Here is a 22979-nt window from a genome sequence, read left to right on the forward strand (position 1 = left end):
ACTTAGAGAGGCTCTAAGTAACTTAGCGACCTCCTGTCTCTAAATAAAATATAAAAAAGGGCTGAGGATGTGGTTTAATAGTTTAGTGCTCCTGGGTTCAATCGCTGGTACCAAAAAAAGAGAAAAGAAATATCATGAGGGAGAAACATTTTCCAGGATATATATGTTTATCTTTGTATGCATGAAAAGTAAACTCTAAAGGCAATGGAACAAGAGAAACTGGTATTAATTCCAGTATTTAACATTTATGCTCAGAAAGAATATTGCTTGTCAAATGTGTCTTTCTTCTCTCTGATGTGAATGTTTCTGAGAACTTTCCAAGAGAAAATGGAGTCAGGCACACCAGCTTGGGAGGCATGCGTCACTGTGCCCAGCCTCAATTCCATTTTGAAGGGAAAAACTTGAAGTTTTCTAGAGGAAGCTCTAATCCATACCACCAGGTGTGGTACTAGCAACAGAAATTGAACCCAGGTGCTTAACCACTGAGCCACATCCCCAGCCCTTTTTTATTTTTTAAAGAAGGTAAAAAAACAAAACCCCACAAAATCAACAAGATGCAAGAATGTAACAGCCAGATGTGGTGAATGGGAGAAGCAGATGCCCTCTGGGTTCTCACTGACCATGCACCTCTTCCCTCCTTCTTACCCCTAGCAGCTCTGATCAGGGGCCCTGCCCACACAGAAATGGCTGAAAGGGAGCATGGAATTACCCCTCATGTGCACACATTCATAGGTGCTTAGGTAAAGAGAAAAATGACTACTGGGTATGTTGGGGGGCTATTAAACTAACAGATTGGTTTCCTGTGTATACACTTGACATGATTCAGAAGGTACAAATCAACTTTCACAGAGGTAACTTACATGTCTCCTGAAATTACTGATGGGAACATGTACCAAGGGCCAAGAGACTCCTTCACTGATTTGGTTGGAGATAGATAGACAAAGACTGGTCTGCACCCTGAGACATAAGGCTCAGTAGGGATGGCCATCTCAGGGGATAAAAGACAACAGCACCTCCCTCTTGAAACTTCTACAGAAGGCAATTTCTTATGTTTCTTTTTTAAAGCTGTATACAGATAGACATTAAAAGTAGAATCAAGGACAATCTAAGCTCTGTGACCTGTCAGTCTCAAGAACTCAGGGTGTCTTGTTCTTAATTCACATCAGGTAGAAAACAGCTACATTATGCATGATGGCTCACAATTCACTGTACATGTGTCTCTTGCATCAGGCAAAGCTCTAGGTAATTTTCCATTCATTTTCTCTCAACATATGACACTAATCCTATAAGTTAGTATGATTATTATCTCCAACTGGCAGATGAGAAACAGGTTCACATGTTACCCAAAGTCACCCAGCAAGGACCAAAAGCATAATTCTGAAGTATCCAAGGTTGAAATGATATGTACATGTCCACACAGTTCAGTCTGAGGAGTTTCAGCAAAGATGATTTCAAACTCCTAGAAACTGGGCGCATTTGGCTGTGCTGAAACTCACAGCTTCTCTAGGTGCCAACCTGGGAATCTGCTGGGAGGCAGCTGTGGTTCAAGCTCCAAGCAAAAGCCACAGTGCCATATCCTGGGGCAGCTCAGTTTCTGGCGGTTCTCAGCTTCCTCCTGAAGTACTCAGGTGCAGCCTCATACAGCCACTCAGCATCCACGACACAGAGGTCTCGCATGTAGCATTTGTTAGTGTAGAGCAGCTCTGTGTACACGACGCAGGCTGGCTTGCAGTGGAAGAGGACAGATGAGGGATGGATGGCCACTGGCTGGTGGGTGTCCGTGGTGGCATAGGTACCGTCAGGCTGGAGTTCAGCAGTGCTCATAAAGAGGCTGTGAGCCAGGCATCGGCGGATGCTCTCCATGTCTCCTCGTGATGACATGACTGGCATCGACATCTGTTTCAAGAGATATGTAGAGATGGAAAGACCCCAATCATAAATACTACTCAACATTACATAGTGCACAGGAACAACTGGACCTAAAATGCAGCCCACTGCCAAGTGTGTCAAAGTAGATTTTGACATTCAAAGGTGGTTAGCTCAACTGCCTTAGGCATCAGCACAGGCAGGGGATGAAGGCACGGTCCAAGGAGAGAAAATTGAAAACAGAAACATCTGCCTGGGAGAGTTTGGACAGGGAAGAGAATATTCATACACGTAACCACACCACAGGAAGGTCCATCAGGATTTCCCTGAAAGGAAAAGACTTTCCTTTTCATTTTCATTTTCACTACATCATGAACTCCTCACTCCAAGTTATCTCATGTACTGCTGCCAAAGAAATAATTCCAGTCACTGTTTATTCACTCAAAACCCTTGGGATCTCTATTGCTCTTGGCAAAAAAACTGAAAAGTTCCTATGATAAAGCTGAGGATGAGCCACTGCCAGGCCACCCCATCTGTTTTTCCCCCACCCCTCTTCTGCAGACATTCTCCATAATCAACTGCCTTTTCTTCTCTAGATCCATGGCCTCTGCATATGCTGCTCCTAGTGGAAAGGCTGCCCTCATCTGGGCAGTGAGGATGTTAGTCCTCAGTCAATGTCCTTGCTCTATGCCCTTGCTAAGTGGATGATGGAACCTTGCACCACTGGTTGTGGCCCTATAGACCAGTGGTGGACACTTGCCTGACCTAGGCTGGCAAACTGCTCTCCTCCAGGCATTTAAGTCTAAAATAGGAAATCTAATCAATCTCTGTCAGACTTCTGCTCACAGGACTCTGTGTGGACAGGCCATGTAAAGCCACCGTGTACACGTGGAGGTAGAAGTGAAAAGGGGAAAGGAAGTAAGCAGACAGTAGCCAGAACAAGAGGACCAGCAACTCCTGATGGCTTGCTTGTTCCAGTTGCTTGTACCAATCTCTTGTCAGGTATGACTACTTCTTGTCCTCTTTATCCTTTTTTTGGGAGGGTACCAGGGATTGAATTCAGAGGCACTCAATGACTGAGCCACATCCCCAGACCTGTTTTGCATTTTGTTTAGAGACAGGGTCTCACTGAGTTGCTTAGCACCTCGTTTTTGTTGAGGATGGCTTTGAACTCATGACCCTCCTGCCTCAGCCTTCCGAGCTGCTAGGATTATAGGTGTGTGCCACTGCACCTGGCTCTCTTTATCCTTTGAAAAATCCCATTTTTCCTTTGATGGCTCAAGAACTTTTGTTTTTGTCAATCAGCTATTCCTTGCTTTTTTCCCCCTCCTGTTGTCCTGGGATCAAACCCAGGGCCTCATACATGCTAAGTAAGTGGTCTACCACTAAGCTATATTCCAGCCCTATTTTTTAAATTTTATTTTGCAATAGGGTCTCACTAAATTGGCCTTGAACTTGCAATTCTCCTGTCTTGGCCTCCTGAGTAGCTGGGATTACAGGTATGTGCTGGCCAGCTTATTTCTTTCCTTTATCTCATTTGTCAAGATGTAGCTCAAGGTGTAGCTTAATGGTAGAACACTTGCCTAGCATACATGAGGCCCTGGGTTCCATCCCAAGCATGACAGAAAACAAAAAGTTTATAAAACTGAACATAAACTATGTATACATACATATGACACACACACACTGTAACTGTGTAAAAACTGAAATAATTTTAAAAATAGCACTATTATGAAATAAACCAAAATAGTAAAAGGTAGAATTATGGGTACTTTTTACTTTCTTGCTTAGTTTTAAATTGTTTTACAATGAGAATTCCTTTTATAATCACTTGCAACAGGCAACTTAAAATATTACCCTAGAAAAGAGTGAGAGCTTAGTTCCCCAAAGAACATAAGGAAGAGATAATACCTTTAGGCAGATTTCCCTCAGCTGTGCTCTGACTTCAGCTACTAGCATCATATTCTTGCTGTTCACAAAATTCTCTTTGCACCAGTCCTGAATAGGAGAAAAAGAAATATCACAATTCTCTTGTTTCTACACTGAAAAATGTGTGTGTGTGTGTGTGTGTGTGTGTGTGTGTGTGTGTGTGTGTGTAAACAAAACTTTGAGAACACAGCTGAATTCAGACGGAAAATTTCCAATGCCAAAAAGAAGTAACAAAATTATCTTGCCAGGTGCAGTGGCAAATGCCTGTAATCTCAGCAACTTGGGAGGCCGAGGCAAGGACAATCACAAGTTCAAGGCCAGCCTTACAACTCAGTGAGACCCTATCTCAAAATAAAAAATAAAAAGGGCTGGGGATATAGTTCAGAGGTAAAGTGTCCCTGGGATAAATCCCCAGTACCACCATCAAACAAAAATTAATAATTTAAAGAGAAACTAAAATAGTCCTTATTTCAATTCACCATGAGAAAAGCTTATAGACTGATATATATGCACATACCAATAAAGTATTAGTACCTCCAGAATATATTTAAAAAAAAAAAAGGCAGGAAGAAAAGGGGCAGAGGATATGAACTGATAGAACTCACAGAAGAAGGAGTATAAATGCCCAAAAAACTTATGTAAGGGAAGTTCAGTCTCTTAGGGAATTGTGGCAATGCAGTTTAGAATAACTGAGATATGATTTTGCATCCATCAACCAGACTAAAATTTATTTCAACTTAAGAGTTGGAAAGGATTGTGGAAATGGAAACTCTTAAACTGTAAGAGGGACAGTAGACAATTTGAGAGAGCCACCTTCCAGCCTGGTAAAACTGAACTACAGCTATCCCAAGGCCCAGGAGATACACTCTTAGGTGTCAACCCCAGAGAAATTCTCCTTCATGTGTACAGGGACACCTGAACTGAATGGTCATTGCAGTGCTGTAAGAAAGAAGCTGCCAAAGGATAGTGTAAAAAAATATTTTTTTAGAGTATATAAAGTGGATGGATATGAAATGAGTTGCACATATAAAAAATGCACACCAACTATAGGACAGTGATCAATAATGTTTTATTCCTTTAGAAACAAATCAAGGAGCCGGGTGTGGTGGTTGCACACCAGTAATTGCAGCGGCTCAGGAGATTTGGGGCAGACGATCGCAAGTAACCTCATCAACTTAGTGAGGCCCTAAGTAACTTAGTAAGAACCCTATCTCAAAATAAAAAATAAAAAGGGCTGGGGATATGGCTTGGAGGTTAAGGATCTCTAGGTTTGATCCCTGGTACAAAAATAAATAAAAGTAAGGTACACATGATAAAAAGTACATGTGTACTAGAGCTGAGGGGTGACATTTTTTTAAAGCAAAAGTATACACACTATAACACAATTACTGATTTTATTAATGTACAAGAGAACATATTGTCATTTTCTATCTTGGTATAAGGAACTGAAATATCATACCAGCAAAAACTATTGTGAAGAAAGTTAAGGGTAGGTGAGATAAAAAAACATTTTGGGGTTGCTATGGTCTGGATATGGTATGAATGTTCCCTAAAGCTTCATTCAACTCAGGAGGCTTAGGCAGGAACATCACAAGTTGGAGGACAGCCTAAGCAACTTAGCAAGATCCTGTCTTAAAAATAAAAAGTAAAAGGCGTGGGAATAGAGCTCAGTGGTAAAGCTCCCGTAGGTTCAACCTCTAGTATCAAAACGAAAATAAATAAAAGAAATTTAATCCCCATCGTGAGGTTCAACAAGTGGAAACTTAATCCAATTATGATGTTTTCAAGTGGGGCCTCTGAAAAGTGGCTAGGTTTAGATACAGCCACTAGAGTGAACCCCTCATCATTGAATCCCTTTCTCTCCCACCCCTTCTCTCTGCCCTCTCTCTTCTATGTGATGCTCTGTGCCTCCTCAGGGTTCTGCTAGACCATCACAAGATGAGGCCCATAGATTTTGTACTTTCACAACTGTGAGCCCAAATAAGCCTCTTTTCTTTACAAATAAATTAGTCTGGTCTGTCAGCCCGCCACCCCGGAGCCGCCTGTGCTGGACGTGAAGCGACCCTTCCTGTGCAGGAGTCGCTGAGTGGCCAGGCCGTGGGCCGGCCTTTGGTCGCCTGCATGGGCCTTAATGTCCCTGCTTCTGTTCGTTATTCCCACACGGATGTCAAAGTGCCTGATTTCTCTGACTATCGTCGCACCGAAGTGTTAGATAGCACAAAGTCTTCAAAAGAGAGCAGCGAGGCTAGAAAAGGTTTCTCTTATTTGGTAACTGCAACAGCTACTGTGGGTGTTGCATATGCTGCCAAGAATGTTGTCTCCCAGTTTGTCTCCAGCATGAGTGCTTCTGCTGACGTATTGGCCATGTCGAAAATTGAAATCAAGTTATCCGATATTCCTGAAGGCAAGAACATGGCTTTCAAATGGAGAGGCAAACCCCTGTTTGTGCGCCACAGAACCAAGAAGGAGATCGACCAGGAAGCTGCAGTTGAAGTGTCCCAGTTGAGGGACCCACAGCATGATTTGGATGGAGTAAAGAAACCTGAATGGGTTATCCTGATAGGTGTTTGTACTCATCTTGGTTGTGTACCCATTGCAAATGCAGGAGATTTTGGTGGTTATTACTGCCCTTGCCATGGGTCACACTATGATGCATCAGGCAGGATCAGGAAGGGGCCTGCGCCTCTCAACCTGGAAGTTCCCTCGTATGAGTTCACCAGTGATGATATAGTAATTGTTGGTTAGAAACTTGAACTTAAGTCCCAGGCTGCTTTCATTTTTCATGTCACCTCAGAAGAATTGAGGGCAAGCCTCCTGTACTTCTAAGTTGGTTGATTTGAAATATTTAAGAATTGTTAATAATGTACTTGCAAACATGAATGTGAAGTAAATTGAATTCAATGTTGAGTACTTAACAAGCATTCACTTAATAAAGCCACTGTTGAATACTGTTAAGCTCAGTCAGACTTGAAAGGTGCAATGTCTTTGATAGCTAATTCTAATTAAAAATTATAGACTGGTGTACAAGAAAAAAAAAAGAAAAAAAAATTAGTCTGTCTCAGGTATTATGTTATAGTAACAAAAAACAAACTAATACAGTAGCTACAAAATTAAAACACCAAACACTTAACTAACTTGTCCACATCAAGTACAAATTAAACACAAGCAAAACAAAGTCCATAATTAAATTTCTTTCCAGGTGATATCCCACTGCTCAGACATCTCTGAAATAACATCTGGCATTCTTTGTGTGGCTCTTCAGATGATTCAGCCAAAAAGGGAAGGTGCATGCCTGAGTTGGGTGTAGTGGTGCACGCCTATAACCCCAGTAACTTGGGAAGCTGAGAAAGGGAATCGGCAGTTCAAGGCCATGCTTGGTAATTCAGTGAGATCTTGTCTCAAAATGAAAAATAAAAGGCCAGGTGTGTAGCTCAGTGGTAGGGTCCCCACATCCCTCCCCGTCCTGTTCAATCCCCAGCACTGAAAAAGAAACAAAAAACACATGCCTAAAAAAGGAGTACTTGAGAAAAGGAACAAAACAAGGCTCACCTTATTTCCACCTATGTTTTTGAAGGTCCGATAGATATTGAGCAGGGTAATGTGATCCCCCTCACTGGATATGAACTTCTTCCGGACACCCTGCACTTCATCCCGCCGGGCAGGAGGATTGTAGAGAACACTATCCACAGACAGTAGGGAAACGATGGTCAGAATTTCTTCTGTACAGTGGAATTTGGGGGACAGGAGGATGGTCTGAAAATCAAAATTTAAAAATGTATAAGCCAAGTATTTTCCTAGCTTCTGAATCGAGTATTTCTGTATACTCTTTCTAGCTTTTGTTCAAAGGAATTAAAGGGCCGGTGTCTCTAAAACCATGACTTTATATGTCAAAGTCGTGTCATTTTACATTTTTGTAAAAGGGATGATTGCCTTCCCTGACTGATTCCAAATCCCTGTGGACAGGGCTCATGCCTTATGTCTTTGAATCCCACACACAACATAAACCAGCATTATAAAAAAGTAGGGGTTGATAACTATGTAAGAGAACGAGTGAGATAAGTCTAGAAGCACGGAGCTCAGCTGTTAACTTTAGGATAGCTAACCTGTAACGTACAGAAAAGGGACTGAGGAGAAGGTATCATTTACTTTGGCAAATCTGGGCTCTAAAGGAAATGCTGCCATCTTTCTTCCAATTGGCGTCAGTGTAAGCTGGTCATCCTTATGTTCAAGAGCACCTAAGAGGTCCAGTTGGGCAATGGCTGCCTGAATGTGATCTAAAGAAAGAGACATAAAAAGGACCAAAATTCCAAAAAGAATTCAGTACTTCTGGGAGCTTTTGATAATTTCACACCAAATAAGAGCAAAACATACCCGACCATGCCGCAGCACATTGTTCACAGCTGTTAATGACACCACTAAAAAGCCAAAGAATTACAAATAAAAGTTGTTCTGAGGCATTGGGAAGGATACAGGAGCAGCCAAGCAGGGTCCCTGGGGGTTTGATGGCACCAGTAAGAGCAACACAGATACTGGCTTTTCTTATTCCTTACACCTTATATATTTCATTCCTCTGTAGAAACTTAGCAATGAAAAGAGAAACCCACGTGGAGAATAGTACATGATATGTGTTGCTATGTGTGTCTTTATTTCTGTGGCTTTTTTTTTTTTTTTTTTTAATAGTGCTGGGGTTAGAACTCAGGACCTCACACACTAGGCAAGTGCCAATGAACTACATCCTTGGCCTATCTATTTACGATACTAGGGATTGAACCCAGGGGCACTTAACCAGTGAGCTGCATCCCCAGCTCTTTGTATCTTTTTATGTTAAGACAGGGTCTCCCTGAATTGCTTAGAGCCTCACTAAGTTGCTAAGGCTGGCTTTAAACTTGTGATTCCCCTGCCTCAGCCTCCTAAGCTGGTGGGATTACAGGCATTGTGCCACTATACCCAGCTAGTCCTTTTATTTTTGAGACAGGGTCTTACTAAGTTGCCCAGGTTGGCTTTGAACCAACTACATGGGATTATATGTGTGTGCCACCCTGCCTGGCAGGGATATAGGTGTTTTTAAAGAGACTATGCGTTCCTGCGCATGCCATACATTTTCTGTAGAAAACAACTAGAAAATGACCATAGCAGCTGCTGTAGGAAAGGAAAACTAAGAACGTAAGGATTAGAGTGAATAACCATCTTGCATAAGCATAAATTTTTCACTTTTCCTCTCCTTCCTTCCTACAACTGCATTTTTTTTACTTAAAAAAAAAACAAAATCAGGGGGTTTTTCAAAATGGCGGCCTAGAGGGTGGCTGCATTACGTGTTGCTCCAGAACTCAGGATTCAAGAGAGGAGATATTGAGACGCTTGGGACCAACTCAAAGTAGCCGGGTGACTCTCACCCCCTGGGGGGGCACCCCGGATGGGACGGGGGTCCCGGAACGCAGGAAACTTTGTGAAGTAGAACTGCCGGCGAGACGCCCCTCCCCCCCGCTGGAGCGCCATAGAGGAGGCCGCTCGGCACAGCGCTGGGACTCGGAACAGCCACTGGGGCTCCGGCGGCTGCCCGGGGGAGGAGAGGCGGGGAGAACTGTGTGGACTCAGGACACCAGGGCCTGCCCTGAGGAGGAGGAGAGGAGCGTGGCCACTTGGATTCAGAGAGACTGCGCCAGAGCTGCAGGCGGTTGCCAGAGGAGAAGCCGCGCGGCGAGCTGTTTGGAATCAGAACGACGCTTCTGAACCCCGGGGCCTGCCCTGAGGACGAGGAGGAAGAGGAGCGGCCGCTTGGATTCGGGCGACTATACGGGAACTACAGGCGGTTGCCAGAGAAGGGGCTGCGTGGCGAGCTGTTTGGACCCTGACCACTTCTGAACCCCGGGGCCTGCCCGGAGGAGTAGGAGAAGGAGGAGAAGGAGCGCGGCGGGTCCTTTGGACTCGCAGTGACTGCATTAGCGCTCCAGGCGGCTGCTCAGAGGAGAAGGCGAGTGGTGAGTTATTTGGTCTTAAAGTGACAGCTCCTGAACACAGGGGGGCTGCCTGGAGGAGAAGCGTGGTGGGACGCTTGGTCTTGAAGGACCACACCAGAGCTCCGGGCGGTGGCCCAGAGGACCCGTGCAGCGGGTCACGTGGATTCAGAGCCACTCAGAGGGACTGCTCCTGAACACCCGGGGGGTTATCTGGAGAAGGAGGAGGAACGGGCAGGGTCACTTCGACTCGGAGTGATTGATTGCCCCGGGCTACGGGTGGTTGGTGGGAGGAGGAGGCACGAAGTGAGTTTCTTGGACTCCTAGTGACCGCACCGGCATACTGGGCAGCTGTCTGGAGGAAGAGGCCTGTGGCGGGTCTCTGGGACTCAGAGCGATTGTTCGGGGCCACAGGTGGCTGCTCAGAGGAGGGGCCACGCAGCCAGGCGATTAGGTGCAGAACAGGGTCCCAGGATCTAGGAGGCTTCTGGGTGGAAGAGCCGCACAGAGACAGGCTTAGGGCGGAGCGAAGGTTCCAGGCCTATGGGCAAATTCTCTGAGGAGGGGCAGCCTAAGGAGATTCATCTGCGAAGGGTGAGGCTCCCAGGCCCAGGAGGTAGGGCCGGGCCCCTGGAAACTTTGCAGAGGAAGGCAGCCCAGCCCAGGCAGTAGATGTAAATTGAGGGGAACCTCTAGGAGGAAACTGACCAGCGAGACCTCCCCACCGGGTGAGTCTTCCCTGCTGGGCAAGGTTTCCCACAAGGACAGTAAAACCAGAGGCTCAGGCCCAAACAGGCCTTGCCTCAGCCCACAGCCTAGGTCCCCTTTGGATGACCATTGGTCAACAAGTGGAGGCACCTCTGCCCACTAGCAGGGAATATACCCCACCTGAAGGCCACTACTCCTAGAGAGGCAGCTTCCTTGTGGAGCACCGCATTATCAACCTCCTCCAAGACTTCAGCCTACTGAAGGCTAAGAGGGGATATATATAGAAATCTTCAGGGTCATTGTAAATCAACAGAGGAAATCTGCAATATCTCAGCGGTCCACTGATATCTGAACAACATGAGAAAACAAGGAAAGAAAATGCTGCAAACAAATCTAGATGTTACATCAATAAAACCCAATGACAGCATGGCAGAAGAAATGACAGAAAAGGAGTTCAGAATGTACATAATTAAAATGATCAGAGAAGCAAACGAGGAGATGAAAGAGCAAATGCAAGCATTGAATGATGAGATGAAAGAGCAAATGCAAGCATTGATTGATCGCACCAATCGACAGTTAAAAGAGCAAATACAGGAAGCAAAAGATCATTTCAATAAAGAGTTAGAGATATTGAAAAAAAACCAAACAGAAATCCTTGACATGAAGGAAACAATAAACCAAATTAAGAACTCCATAGAAAGCATATCCAATAGGATAGAACACCTGGAAGACAGAACCTCAGACATTGAAGACAAAATATTTAACCTTGAAAACAAAGCTGAACAAACAGAGAAGATGGTAAGAAATCATGAACAGAATCTACAAGAACTATGGGATATCATGAAAAGGCCAAATTTAAGAATTATTGGGATTGAGGAAGGCCTAGAGAAACAAGCCAAAGGAATGAACAACCTATTCAATGAAATAATATCAGAAAATTTCCCAAATCTGAAGAATGAAATGGAAAATCAAGTTCAAGAGGCTTACAGGACTCCAAATACACAAAATTACAACAGACCCACACCAAGGCACATTATAATGAAAATACCTAACATACAAAATAAAGACAGAATTTTAAAGGCTGTGAGAGAAAAGAACCAAATTACATTCAGGGGGAAACCAATACGCATATCAGCAGATTTTTCAATCCAGACCCTAAAAGCTAGAAGGTCCTGGAACAACATTTTTCAAGCCCTGAAAGAAAATGGATGCCAACCAAGAATCTTATACCCAGCAAAACTTACCTTCAAATTTGACGATGAAATAAAATCCTTCCATGATAAACAAAAGCTAAAAGAATTTACAAAAAGAAAGCCAGCATTACAGAACATTCTCAACAAAATATTCCATGAGGAAGAGATGAAAAACAAAGAAGCAAATCAGCAAAGGGAGGAAATATCCTAAAGGAATTGTCAAATAATGGAGGAAACAAGTTGTGTCAAACAAATAAATAAACAAAATTTTAAAAATGAACCAAATGACCGGGAAACCAAATCATTTCTCTATAATAACCCTGAACGTTAATGGCCTGAATTCATCAATCAAAAGACATAGACTGGCAGACTGGATTAAAAAGAAAGATCCAACAATATGTTGCCTGCAAGAGACTCACCTCATAGAAAAAGATACCCATAGATTAAAGGTGAAAGGATGGGGAAAAACATACCATGCACATGGACTCAGCAAAAAAGCTGGAGTATCCATCCTCATTTCCGATAATGTGGACTTCAAGCCAAAGTTAGTCAGAAGGGATAAAGAAGGTCATTTCATACTGCTTAAGGGAAGCATAAATCAGCAAGATATAACAATCATAAACATCTATGCCCCAAACAGTGGCTCATCCATGTATGTCAAACAAATCCTTCTCAATTTCAGAAACCAAATAGACCACAACACAATAATACTAGGTGATTTTAACACGCCGCTCTCACCACTGGACAGATCTTCCAGACAAAAATTGAGCAAAGAAACCATAGATCTCAACAACACAATCAATAATTTAGACTTAACGGACATTTATAGAATATTCCATCCAACCAAGAGTGAATACACTTTCTTCTCAGCAGCACATGGATCCTTCTCTAAAATAGACCATATATTATGCCACAAAGCTAATGTTAGCAAATACAAGAAGATAGAGACACTAGCATGTATTCTATCAGATCATAATGGATTGAAGTTAGAAATAAATGAAAGAGTAAAACACAGAAACTATTCCAACATCTGGAGGTTAAACAATATGCTATTATATGATGAATGGATAACAGAAGATATTAAGAAGGAAATTAAAAAATTCTTAGAGGTAAATGAGAACAAAGAAACATCATATCAAAACCTCTGGGACACTATGAAAGCAGTACTTAGAGGGAAATTTATTTCATGGAGCGCATTTAATAAAAGAAGTAAAACTCAACAAATAAACAACCTAACACTACAGCTCAAAGCCTTAGAAAAGAAGAACAGAACAGCACCAAAAGTAGTAGAAGACAGGAAATTGTTAAACTCAGAGCTGAAATCAATGAAATTGAAACAAAAGAAACAATACAAAAAATTGACAAAATAAATAGTTGGTTCTTCGAAAAAAATAAACAAAATTGATAAACCTTTAGCCACACTAACAAAGAGAAGACGAGAGAAAACCCAAATCACTAAAATTCGGAATGAACAAGGAAATATCACTACAGACAGGATGGAAATACAAAACATAATTAGAAGCTATTTTGAAAATCTATACTCCAACAAAATAGAAAATTTCGAAGACATCAACAGGTTTCTAGAGACATATGAATTGCCTAAACTGAATGAGAAGGACATAAACAATTTAAATAGACCAATTTCAAGTACTGAAATAGAAGAAGTCATCAAAAGCCTACCAACAAAGAAAAGTCCGGGACCAGATGGGTTCTCAGCCGAGTTCTACAAAACCTTTAAGGAAGAGCTCATTCCAATACTTCTCAAAGTATTCCATAAAATAGAAGAGGAGGGAACCCTCCCAAACTCATTCTATGAAGCCAATATCACACTGATACCTAAACCAGACAGAGACTCATCAAGGAAAGAAAATTTCAGACCAATATCCTTAATGAACATCGACGCAAAAATTCTCAACAAAATTTTAGCAAATCGCATACAAAAACATATTAAAAGATAGTGCACCATGATCAAGTGGGTTTCATCCCAGGGATGCAAGGTTGGTTCAACATCAGGAAATCAATAAACGTAATTCACCATATTAATAGACTTAAAGTCAAGAATCACATGATTATTTCAATAGACGCAGAAAAAGCATTTGATAAAATTCAGCACCCCTTCATGCTCAAAACACTAGAACAAATAGGGATAGTGGGAACATTCCTTAATATTGTAAAGGCCATTTATGCTAAGCCCATGGCTAATATCATTCTAAATGGTGAAAAGCTGAAAGCATTCCCCCTAAAAACTGGAACAAGGCAGGGATGCCCTCTTTCACCACTTCTATTCAACATCGTTCTTGAGACTCTGGCCAGAGCAATTAGACAAACCAAAGAAATTAAAGGGATACGAATTGGAAAAGAAGAACTCAAACTATCCCTGTTCGCTGATGACATGATTATATATTTAGAGGAACCTGGAAATTCCACCAGAAAACTCTTAGAACTCATAAGTGATTTCAGTAAAGTAGCAGGTTACAAGATCAATGCCCATAAATCCAACGCATTTTTATACATAAGTGATGAATCTTCAGAAAGAGAAATTAGGAAAACTACCCCATTCACAATAGCCTCGAAAAAAATAAAATACTTGGGAATCAATCTCACAAAAGAGGTGAAAGACCTCTACAATGAGAACTATACAACACTAAAGAAAGAAATTAAAGAACACCTTAGAAGATGGAAAGATCTTCCATGTTCTTGGATAGGAAGAATTAATATTGTCAAAATGGCCATACTACCTAAAGTGCTATACAAATTCAATGCAATTCCAATTAAAATACCAATGACGTACCTTACAGAAATAGAGCAGGCAATTATGAAATTCATCTGGAAGAATAAGAAACCCAGAATAGCTAAAGCAATCCTTAGCAGGAAGAGTGAAACAGGGGGTATTGCAATACCAGATCTTCAACTCTACTACAAAGCAATAGTAACAAAAACGGCATGGTATTGGTACCAAAATAGAAAGGTAGATCAATGGTACAGAATAGAGGACACGGACACAAACCCAAATAAATACAATTTTCTCATACTAGACAAAGGGGCCAAAAATATGCAATGGAGAAAAGATGGCCTCTTCAACAAATGGTGCTGGGAGAATTGGAAATCCATATGCAACAGAATGAAACTAAACCCATATCTCTCACCATGCACGAAACTAAACTCAAAATGGATTAAGGACCTCGGAATCAGACCAGAGACCCTGCAGATTATAGAAGAAAAAGTAGGTCCAAATCTTCATCTTGTTGGTCTAGGACCAGACTTCCTTAACAGGACTCCCATAGCACAAGAAATAAAAGCTAGAATCAACCACTGGGATAGATTCAAACTAAAAAGCTTTCTCTCAGCAAAGGAAACCATCAGCAATGCGAAGAAAGAGCCTACAGAGTGGGAGAATATCTTTGCCAATCATACTTCAGATAGAGCACTAATCTCCAGAATCTATAAAGAACTCAAAAAACTCTACTCCAAGAATTCAAACAGTCCAGTCAACAAATGGGCTAAGGAAATGAATAGACACTTCACAGAAGAAGATCTACAAGCAATCAACAAACATATGGAAAAATGTTCAACATCTCTAGTAATAAGAGAAATGCAAATCAAAACCACCCTAAGGTTCCATCTCACCCCAATTAGAATGGCGATTATCAAGAATACGAGCAACAACAGGTGTTGGCGAGGATGTGGGGAGAAAGGTACACTCATACACTGCTGGTGGGGCTGCAAATTAGTGCAGCCGCTATGGAAAGCAGTGTGGAGATTCCTTAGAAAACTTGGAATGTAACCACCATTTGACCCAGCTATCCCACTCCTTGGCCTATACCCAAAGGACTTAAAATCTGCATACTACAGAAATACAGCCACATCAATGTTCATAGCTGCTCAATTCACAATAGCCAGACTGTGGAACCAACCTAGATGCCCTTCAATTGATGAGTGGATAAAGAAACTGTGGTATATATATACTATGGAATATTACTCAGCCATAAAGAATGATAAAATTATGACATTTGCAGGCAAATGGATGAAATTGGAGAATATCATGCTAAGTGAGATAAGCCAATCTCAAAAAGCCAAAGGACGAATGATATCGCTAATAAGTGGAGGTTGACACATAATGGGGGGGAGGGAAGGGTTAGAGTTAGGGTTAGGGAGGGGGGCAAGTATAGAGGAAGGAACTACTGTATAGAGGGTAAAGAGGGGTGGGAGGGGTGGGGGGAAGGGAAAAAAATAACAGAATGAATCAAACAACATTGCTCTATGTAAATTTATGATTACACAAATGGTATGCCTTTACGCCATGTACAAACAGAGAAACAACATGTATCCCATTTGTTTACAATAAAAAAAAAAAAAAAAAAAAAAAAAAAAAACAAAATCAAGACAGGCACAGTGGTATACACCTGTAATCCCAGTGACCTAGCAGGCAGAAGCAGAAGGATCACAAGTTCCAGGTCAGCCTCAGCAACTTAGTGATGCCCTGTCTCAAATAAAAATAAATAAATAAAAAGGGGTGGGGCTATAACTCAGTGATAAAGCAGCCCTGGGTTCAATCCCAAGTACCAAAATAAAAACTGAATAAAAGGACAACAGAGTACTGATGTGATGTCAGGTGCCACAAGCTACCATCATTAGGAATCTAGTTGTTACTTTCTTCCACCATGGAGAGATTACCTATGAAGGGCAGGGAACAATCAATTTCCAATTTAAAGTCAAGAAATTTGATCTTTGCTATCCTTTTGCATATGAAAGCACAATTCATTTCTTTTTAAAAAAATATTTTATAGTTGTAGATGGACACAATACCTTTATTTCATTTATTTATTTTTATATGTGGTGCTGAGGATCAAACCCAGTGCCTCACATGTGCTAGGCAAGCACTCTACCACTGAGCCACAATCCCAACTCCCACAATTAATTTCTGTAGTATCCCATGGATTCCCTTGATGAACTTCACTGGTTCCAGAGATCAAGTCCCCTGACTGTAAGTCCCTGCATGATGGGTCTGGCAGCCCAGACTCTGTTATTTCATGGTTTTGAGACTCTTTTCTAAACGATAGTGTTGTTACTCAACAAGTTAAATAAGCAAAAGGAGATGATAGAAATACTTATTTTTCTTCCCAAATACTTTTTTTGGGGAAGAGTACACTTGTTATCTACTCATTTGCCTTCTGTCATACTGAGGACCCAACTTACCTGGAGATGGTTTGGACATGAAGTCAAAGGTGAGCACATTTGGGACTTTCATAGCTAGGAGCTGAAGCATCACACTTGCCAGGTTACACCTGTGAAGAGTGGTAGACCAGGATTGTTATTCATCCCGACCACCCATCCCCAGAGAGTCAGAATGGTTCACTGAGGTGCATTAACAAAAACCACAGCCCTGGGAAAACACAAGCCAACAGGAAAGATTGACACAGGGGCAGACAGCAAGTGTGCAAGCGTGATTTGAACCAACCTTTGGATCTCTGGCATGGTCATCTTCTCAAACTTCTCAAACTCGTCCTCAGTGTATAGCCGGTAACAGATGCCACTGTCTTCTCTGCCTGCCCTCCCTGTGCGCTGCCAGGCCTGGGTCTTTGACACTCGCTGCACAGCTAACACCTCGAGGCCACTGTCTAGAGGGAGAATGGGACTCATCAGTGCTTTGCTAATCACATTAAAAAAAAAAAAAACTGTTTCTACAGTGATGATAAAATGTAACAGTCTTCAGAACACCATTGAGTCTTTCTGTAATACAGGGGGTCCAGAAAAACTCAAGGCTAAGTGTGAAAGCACAAAACCAGGTTGCTCCACAGTGCTTTGGTCCCACAGTAAAAAAGGGCCCTGCAATGAGTCCTACATGAATCTGTTATGAAAATATCAGAAAATGGGGCTGGAGTTGTGGCTCAGTGGTAGAGGCCTTGCCTGGCATGTATGAGGCCCTGGGTTTGATACTCAGCACTGCATATAAATAAATAAAATAAGATCCACTGACAACTAAAAAAAACAAAAAAACCCCAAAAAACAAAACAAGCAGACAAAACATCAGAAAAGCCTCATGTTCATAGCAAAGGGCCTGAAGAGTTGTTTCAGAAGTCTTGGCTTAGATTATAGGATGGCCAACCACCCTAGTATCCTTGAGACTTAGGGTTTCTAGGATATGAGGCTTTTTTGGTTTTTTTGGTACTGGGGACTGAACCCAGAGATGCACCACCACTGAGCCACATCCGCAGCCCTTTCAATTTTTTATTATAAAACAGAGTCTCACTAAGTTGCATAGGGCTTTGTTAAATTGATGAGGCTTGCTTCAAACTTGGCAATCCTCCTGCCTCAGCCTCTTGAGCTGCTGGGATTACAGGTGTGCATCACTGTACCCAGTGGATATGAGGATTTTGATGCTAACAGATGGTTTCTAGCAAGCTAGGAAGGTTGGTCATACTATTGATCAATGACTCAGAAAGTGAAAGCCTCTAAGTCACTAGTGTGCTTTATCCTCTCTCCCAGGTCTATGAGAAAACAAGTCATGTGAAGTTGGTTTTCTAGGAGTAAATGACTTTTTTTTTTTTGGATAGTAGGAATTGAACCCAGGGGTGCTTTACCATTAAATATATCCCTAACCCTTTTATTGCTCAGATTACAGGCATGGACCAGCTGCCTGGCTAACATCAGTGTTCTAGGCAAAGGTATACTCCGTGCCAGGCATGGAGACCCACATCCTTTCATATACACTGTCTCTAGGAAATCTACCTGTGAAAGTGAGCCCCTCCAGTGCCTACAGAGCACTTCAATTAAATATTGGGGAATGGCTATTTCAGTTGCTTCAAATCTTCTGTAGAATAAAGCAAGGTCTAAAATAGAAATGAGCAAAAACAACTTCAAGCAAGTCTCCCACTGAATATTTGTAGGAGATGATGGTGCTCCATCTGCCGCCCCTTACCCCAGACTAAAGGATCCTTCTCCTTTCTCGGAAACCTGAGAGCACAAACCAGGCATACACAAAATATTATTTCTCATAAGAGCCTCTGATTGCTACCAGGTTGTCTGTGGCCTTCCAGTGATCATTCTAGCCCAACTTCCAGTGGGCTTTCAAATCTTCTGCCAGGTCCCTAACCATGTTCTCAGGTTTGCTAAACCTGGGCTTTTCTTTCCTGTTTTGACTTCTTGTCTCATATACCTGCCTTAGGCCTCCTTTTTGGACTTGATTTCTAGACTATCTCACTTATAGTCCCTGCCATTCAATATCAGTTACTTACAAACATGAAATGCTCAATTGGGGAACAATGCGGGACTAGTTTCAATGGTTGCTCACTATACACAGGAGAGACATTCATGAGCTACAAATTCTCACCAGGGTTATACTTCTTTGCTTTAACCATGCCCGTGTCAACTACATATTTTATTCCTGTAATGGTTATGGAGGTTTCAGCGATGTTGGTTGAAATGATCACTTTGCGATAGCCCTAAAAGGAGGAAGAAAACCAAAAAGCCACATGACACACATATGATTCAGAAGTTCAAAACATATTCTCACCATTAATTTCCACCATCACTCACGACCAAGAAAAGATGATTTTTTTATTAATGGTGGTCATTAGTAGTAATAGTTGGTCATAAACTAGACAGGGATGGGAGGGAGAAAATGACATGGCAGTCCTAAAGATTAATTTGAGGTGATGAGATGTAGTGGGACAAGCACAAGATTCAAAAGCAAGTAGATGAGAGTTGGGATCCTGGCCCTGCCAATTTCTCACTGTGCCCACTGAACATTGCCCTCTCGGGGCCTTGGTACCCCTAGAAGAGTCCAAACTATGAGAGACAATGTATGTGAGCATTAGCACAGTGCCTGGCACAGCAGAGGCACACATTACTAGTAGTATGAACAAAATGTGGTTTATACTGGCCCTTAGAAGAGTCACTCACTTATCTTTCATCTTGGCCTTTGTACTTTCCTTCATCCCCTGGAAACTTTCCCTGTTCTTCTCAGAGGACAGTTCTACCTGTAGTTGTGTATTATATATCTGCACTTCCTCAACTAGCTGAGTGAAGCCTGGACAACCCCTCCCACATACCTTATCTGGAGCCCAGCAAAAGCACATGGACCCTACTGGTGGATCTGACTGGGTACCCAGGGATGGAGCTGGACAGAAGCAGCAGGGACCTCACCTTAGGGGCCCCTTGGAAGACTCGGAGCTGCTGTGCATAGGGCAAGGAGGCATACAGAGGAAGGACCAGCATCCCAGGGCAGCCATCAGGGAGGTGTTTTGCAATGTCTCGGCAGGTCTTGCTCATTGCTTCGATCTCCTCCTGACCAGTGAGAAACACTAGGATATCCTGAGAAGAAGGGGCTTCCTTTAAAAAAGGTAGAAAAAAAAAAAAATGTTTATTGATGATGTTTCACAGAGTGTGGAGACATAAGAAGCCTAAATGTTGAAAGCTCCCTGGGAGAAAATTTTTACCAGAAATGCACAGAACCATAACATGTGTGAGTTAGTCAGCTATGTTTAGAAACTAGTCAAGACCATTTTGAAGGAAAATTACCAGATGGCTTTTTTGTAGGGATAATACCATGGAAAGCACAATCAGGCAAGGAAATAAAATCTATATAAAGCTTCCTTCCTTTCCAAGCATCTTGAAAGATGACACTGATAAAATAAACCCAAAGCAACTTGAGGAAATCCTCATCTATGGAAGTCTCCAGAAGCAATCATGCTGGAAAGGAGAACTTAGTCACTGATGCCATCATGCACCCAAAAAGTACACCACAGCTGGGCATGGTGGCACATGGCTATAATCCCAGTGACTTAGGAGGCTGAGACAGGAGAATCATAGGTTCAAGGGCAGCCTCAGCAACTTAGCTACGCCCTAAGCAACTTAGCAAGACCCCATCCCCGCTACCCCCTATCCCCCACCACTGAAAGGGCTAGGGATACAGCACCGTGGCAAAGCACCCCTGGGTCTAATTCCCAGTGCCAGAAAAAAAGAAAAAAAAAAAGAAAAGTACACTACATAACTGCTTGACACACTGAGGTTAACTGGATTCTTCACCTTCAAAGAGAACAACATCTGTTCAGTCGGACAGATTATATATACTGCTTGATGGCAAAATAATTGAAAAATGTTTAGTAATAATTATGTGTGTATGTATGTGTATACAGTTGGCCCTCCATATCCTCAGGATTCACACTCACAGATTCAAACATCTATAGATCTGACCCAGCTATCCCACTCCTTGGTTTATACCCAAAGGACATAAAATTAGCGTACTACAGTGACAAGGTCACATCAATGTTTAAAGAAGCTCAATTCCATAGAATCTATGGAACAAACCTAGGTGCCCTTCAACAGATGAATGGATAAAGAAAATGTGGTATGCTGGGCATGGTGGTGCATGCCTATAACCCCAGTGGCTTGGGAGGCTGAGGCATGAGGTTTGTGAGTTCAAAGTCAGTCCCAGCAATTCAGCAAGGCTCTAAGCAACTCAGTGAGACTCTGTTTCTAAATAAAATATTAAAAAGGGGGCTGGGGATGTGGCTCAGTTGTTAAGAACCCTTGTGTTCATTCTCCTGCACCAAAAAAAGAATATGTGGTATATACACACAAATGGAGTATTACTCAGCCATAAAGAAGAATGAAATTATGGGATTGGCTGATAAAAAATGGAACCAGAGACTATCTTACTAAGTGAAATAAGTCACTCCCCCACCCTGCCCAAAAAAAAAAAAAAAAAACCAAAAAACAAAGGCCAAATGTCTCTGATACGTGGATGTTAACACACCATAAGGGTGGTAGCAGGGAGAATAGAAGTTCAGCGGGCTAGAAAAAGGGGAATGAAGAGAAGGGTGGGTGGATGGGATTAGAAAAAACAGTAGACTGAATCAAACACAACTTTCCTATGTTCATACATGAATATATGACCAGTGAAACTCCGCATCACATACAACCACAAGAATGAGATCCTATCTAGAATAAGTTTTACTCCGTGTATGTATAATATGTCAAGATACTCTCTACTGTCATGTGTCTCTAAAACAGAATAAAAAAATTTAAAAACAACTATAGATCAAAAGCATTAAAAAAAACTAAGCCTGTATTGAATACAGAGACTTCTTTTCTTGTCATTATTCTCTAAACAATATATCAATTATTTGCATAGCATTTATATAGTACTAAGTATTGTAAGTAATCTAGAGATGGTTTAAAATATACAGGAGGATGTATGTATAGATTATATGCAAATGCCATGATATTTTAGTAAGAACTTGAGCATTCTCAAATTTTGGTATTAAGGATGGTCCTGGAACTAACCCATACTTTGGATGCTCAGGGATGATTGCATATTTAAGTACATACATTTGTATATTTATATATGTGTGTATTTTTTATTTTTTTATTTTTTGGGTACTAGGGATTAAACCCAGGGGTGCTTTACCACAGCCCTCAAACTTACCATTCTCCTGCCTCAGCCTTCTGAGTCACTGAGATTACAGGCATGCACCACCATGACCAGTTCCTATGTGTATTTTTTTGAGCCTACTATCAACAGGACAAATGTTCAGAGGTATATACAAACAGGATAAAATGTAAAATGGCCAAAACTTCATCAGTAGCAGAATTCATCAAAGCCACCATATATCCTGAATGTACCAGCAACCACCATTCACGAAAAATCCATCATTTCAAGATTGCTTTGGCAGTTAAACAAGTCAGACTGACTTTTTTCTTCCCCAAATACTTTCAAATTGACTGTCACTGTCCCAAAATGACAAAACAATGAGATGAGAGGGTTCAACTCAGTTTTGAAAGATGAAACAGATGGGGAGGGTGGCTGAAAGATTTGGCTAGGCATGGAAAGTTGTGACCTGGGTGCTTCCTAAGGGAACTAGTGACAAAAGATGAGGTGATTTCCCTGGAGAAGCCAGAAAGGTTGAGGACTTGTGTGAGCAAGGTGGAGCTAAGTTGCAGGAGAGTGAAATCTAGGATTTGACTCAAAGTCTTAAGTACAGTTCAGTTTAACTCAGGTTCCCTCCCCTACCCAGTGCAGCCAGACTGAGAAAAAACAGGAAGCAGGACTGGGCATCGCTGTGAGAAAGCAGCAAGAGGATGTCAATATGACAGTTTCACAGACCTAGTAAAAATTAATTCTCTGCCTCTAGATTTTCTCAGAAAATTAACGGGAAAATTAAAAAAAAATTTATGCAAATTAAACAAAAATGAGATGATTTAATAACTCATTTTTTTAAAGTAAATGTTTAATAAAATGAGAAGGTATTTTGAAATAGTTCTTTTAATAGAGTTAAAAAAAAAACAACAACTCTTAGTTGCAACTCTTTATTAGGTCAATATTGAC

At 41.7% G+C, this 22979-nt stretch overlaps 1 protein-coding gene and 1 pseudogene across 3 annotated transcripts in view; one reads left to right on the forward strand and one right to left on the reverse strand.

The window, feature by feature from the left end:
- Positions 1-345: 345 nt before the first annotated feature.
- Positions 346-22979, reverse strand: part of DHX33 (DEAH-box helicase 33) — a 28342-nt gene continuing 5708 nt past the window's right edge. The window contains exons 5-12 of one of the 2 annotated variants that reach the window (XM_079132435.1): positions 19796-19981; positions 18981-19092; positions 17109-17268; positions 16847-16935; positions 7942-8069; positions 7345-7548; positions 3778-3864; positions 346-1896 (exon numbers count right to left, since the gene is read on the reverse strand). In XM_079132435.1, the coding sequence (XP_078988561.1) occupies positions 1588-1896; positions 3778-3864; positions 7345-7548; positions 7942-8069; positions 16847-16935; positions 17109-17268; positions 18981-19092; positions 19796-19981 (1275 nt within the window). In that variant the 3' untranslated portion in view covers positions 346-1587. The remainder of the gene's footprint in view (positions 1897-3777; positions 3865-7344; positions 7549-7941; positions 8070-16846; positions 16936-17108; positions 17269-18980; positions 19093-19795; positions 19982-22979) is intronic. The other variant, XM_079132436.1, reaches the window with a different exon arrangement.
- LOC306657716 (cytochrome b-c1 complex subunit Rieske, mitochondrial-like) lies at positions 5813-6746 on the forward strand (annotated as a pseudogene). The gene has a single exon. The product of its transcript is annotated as a cytochrome b-c1 complex subunit Rieske, mitochondrial-like (transcript).

This window comes from Sciurus vulgaris, assembly GCF_902686455.1.
Source record: "Sciurus vulgaris genome assembly, chromosome: 3".
Lineage (NCBI taxonomy): Eukaryota > Metazoa > Chordata > Mammalia > Rodentia > Sciuridae > Sciurus > Sciurus vulgaris.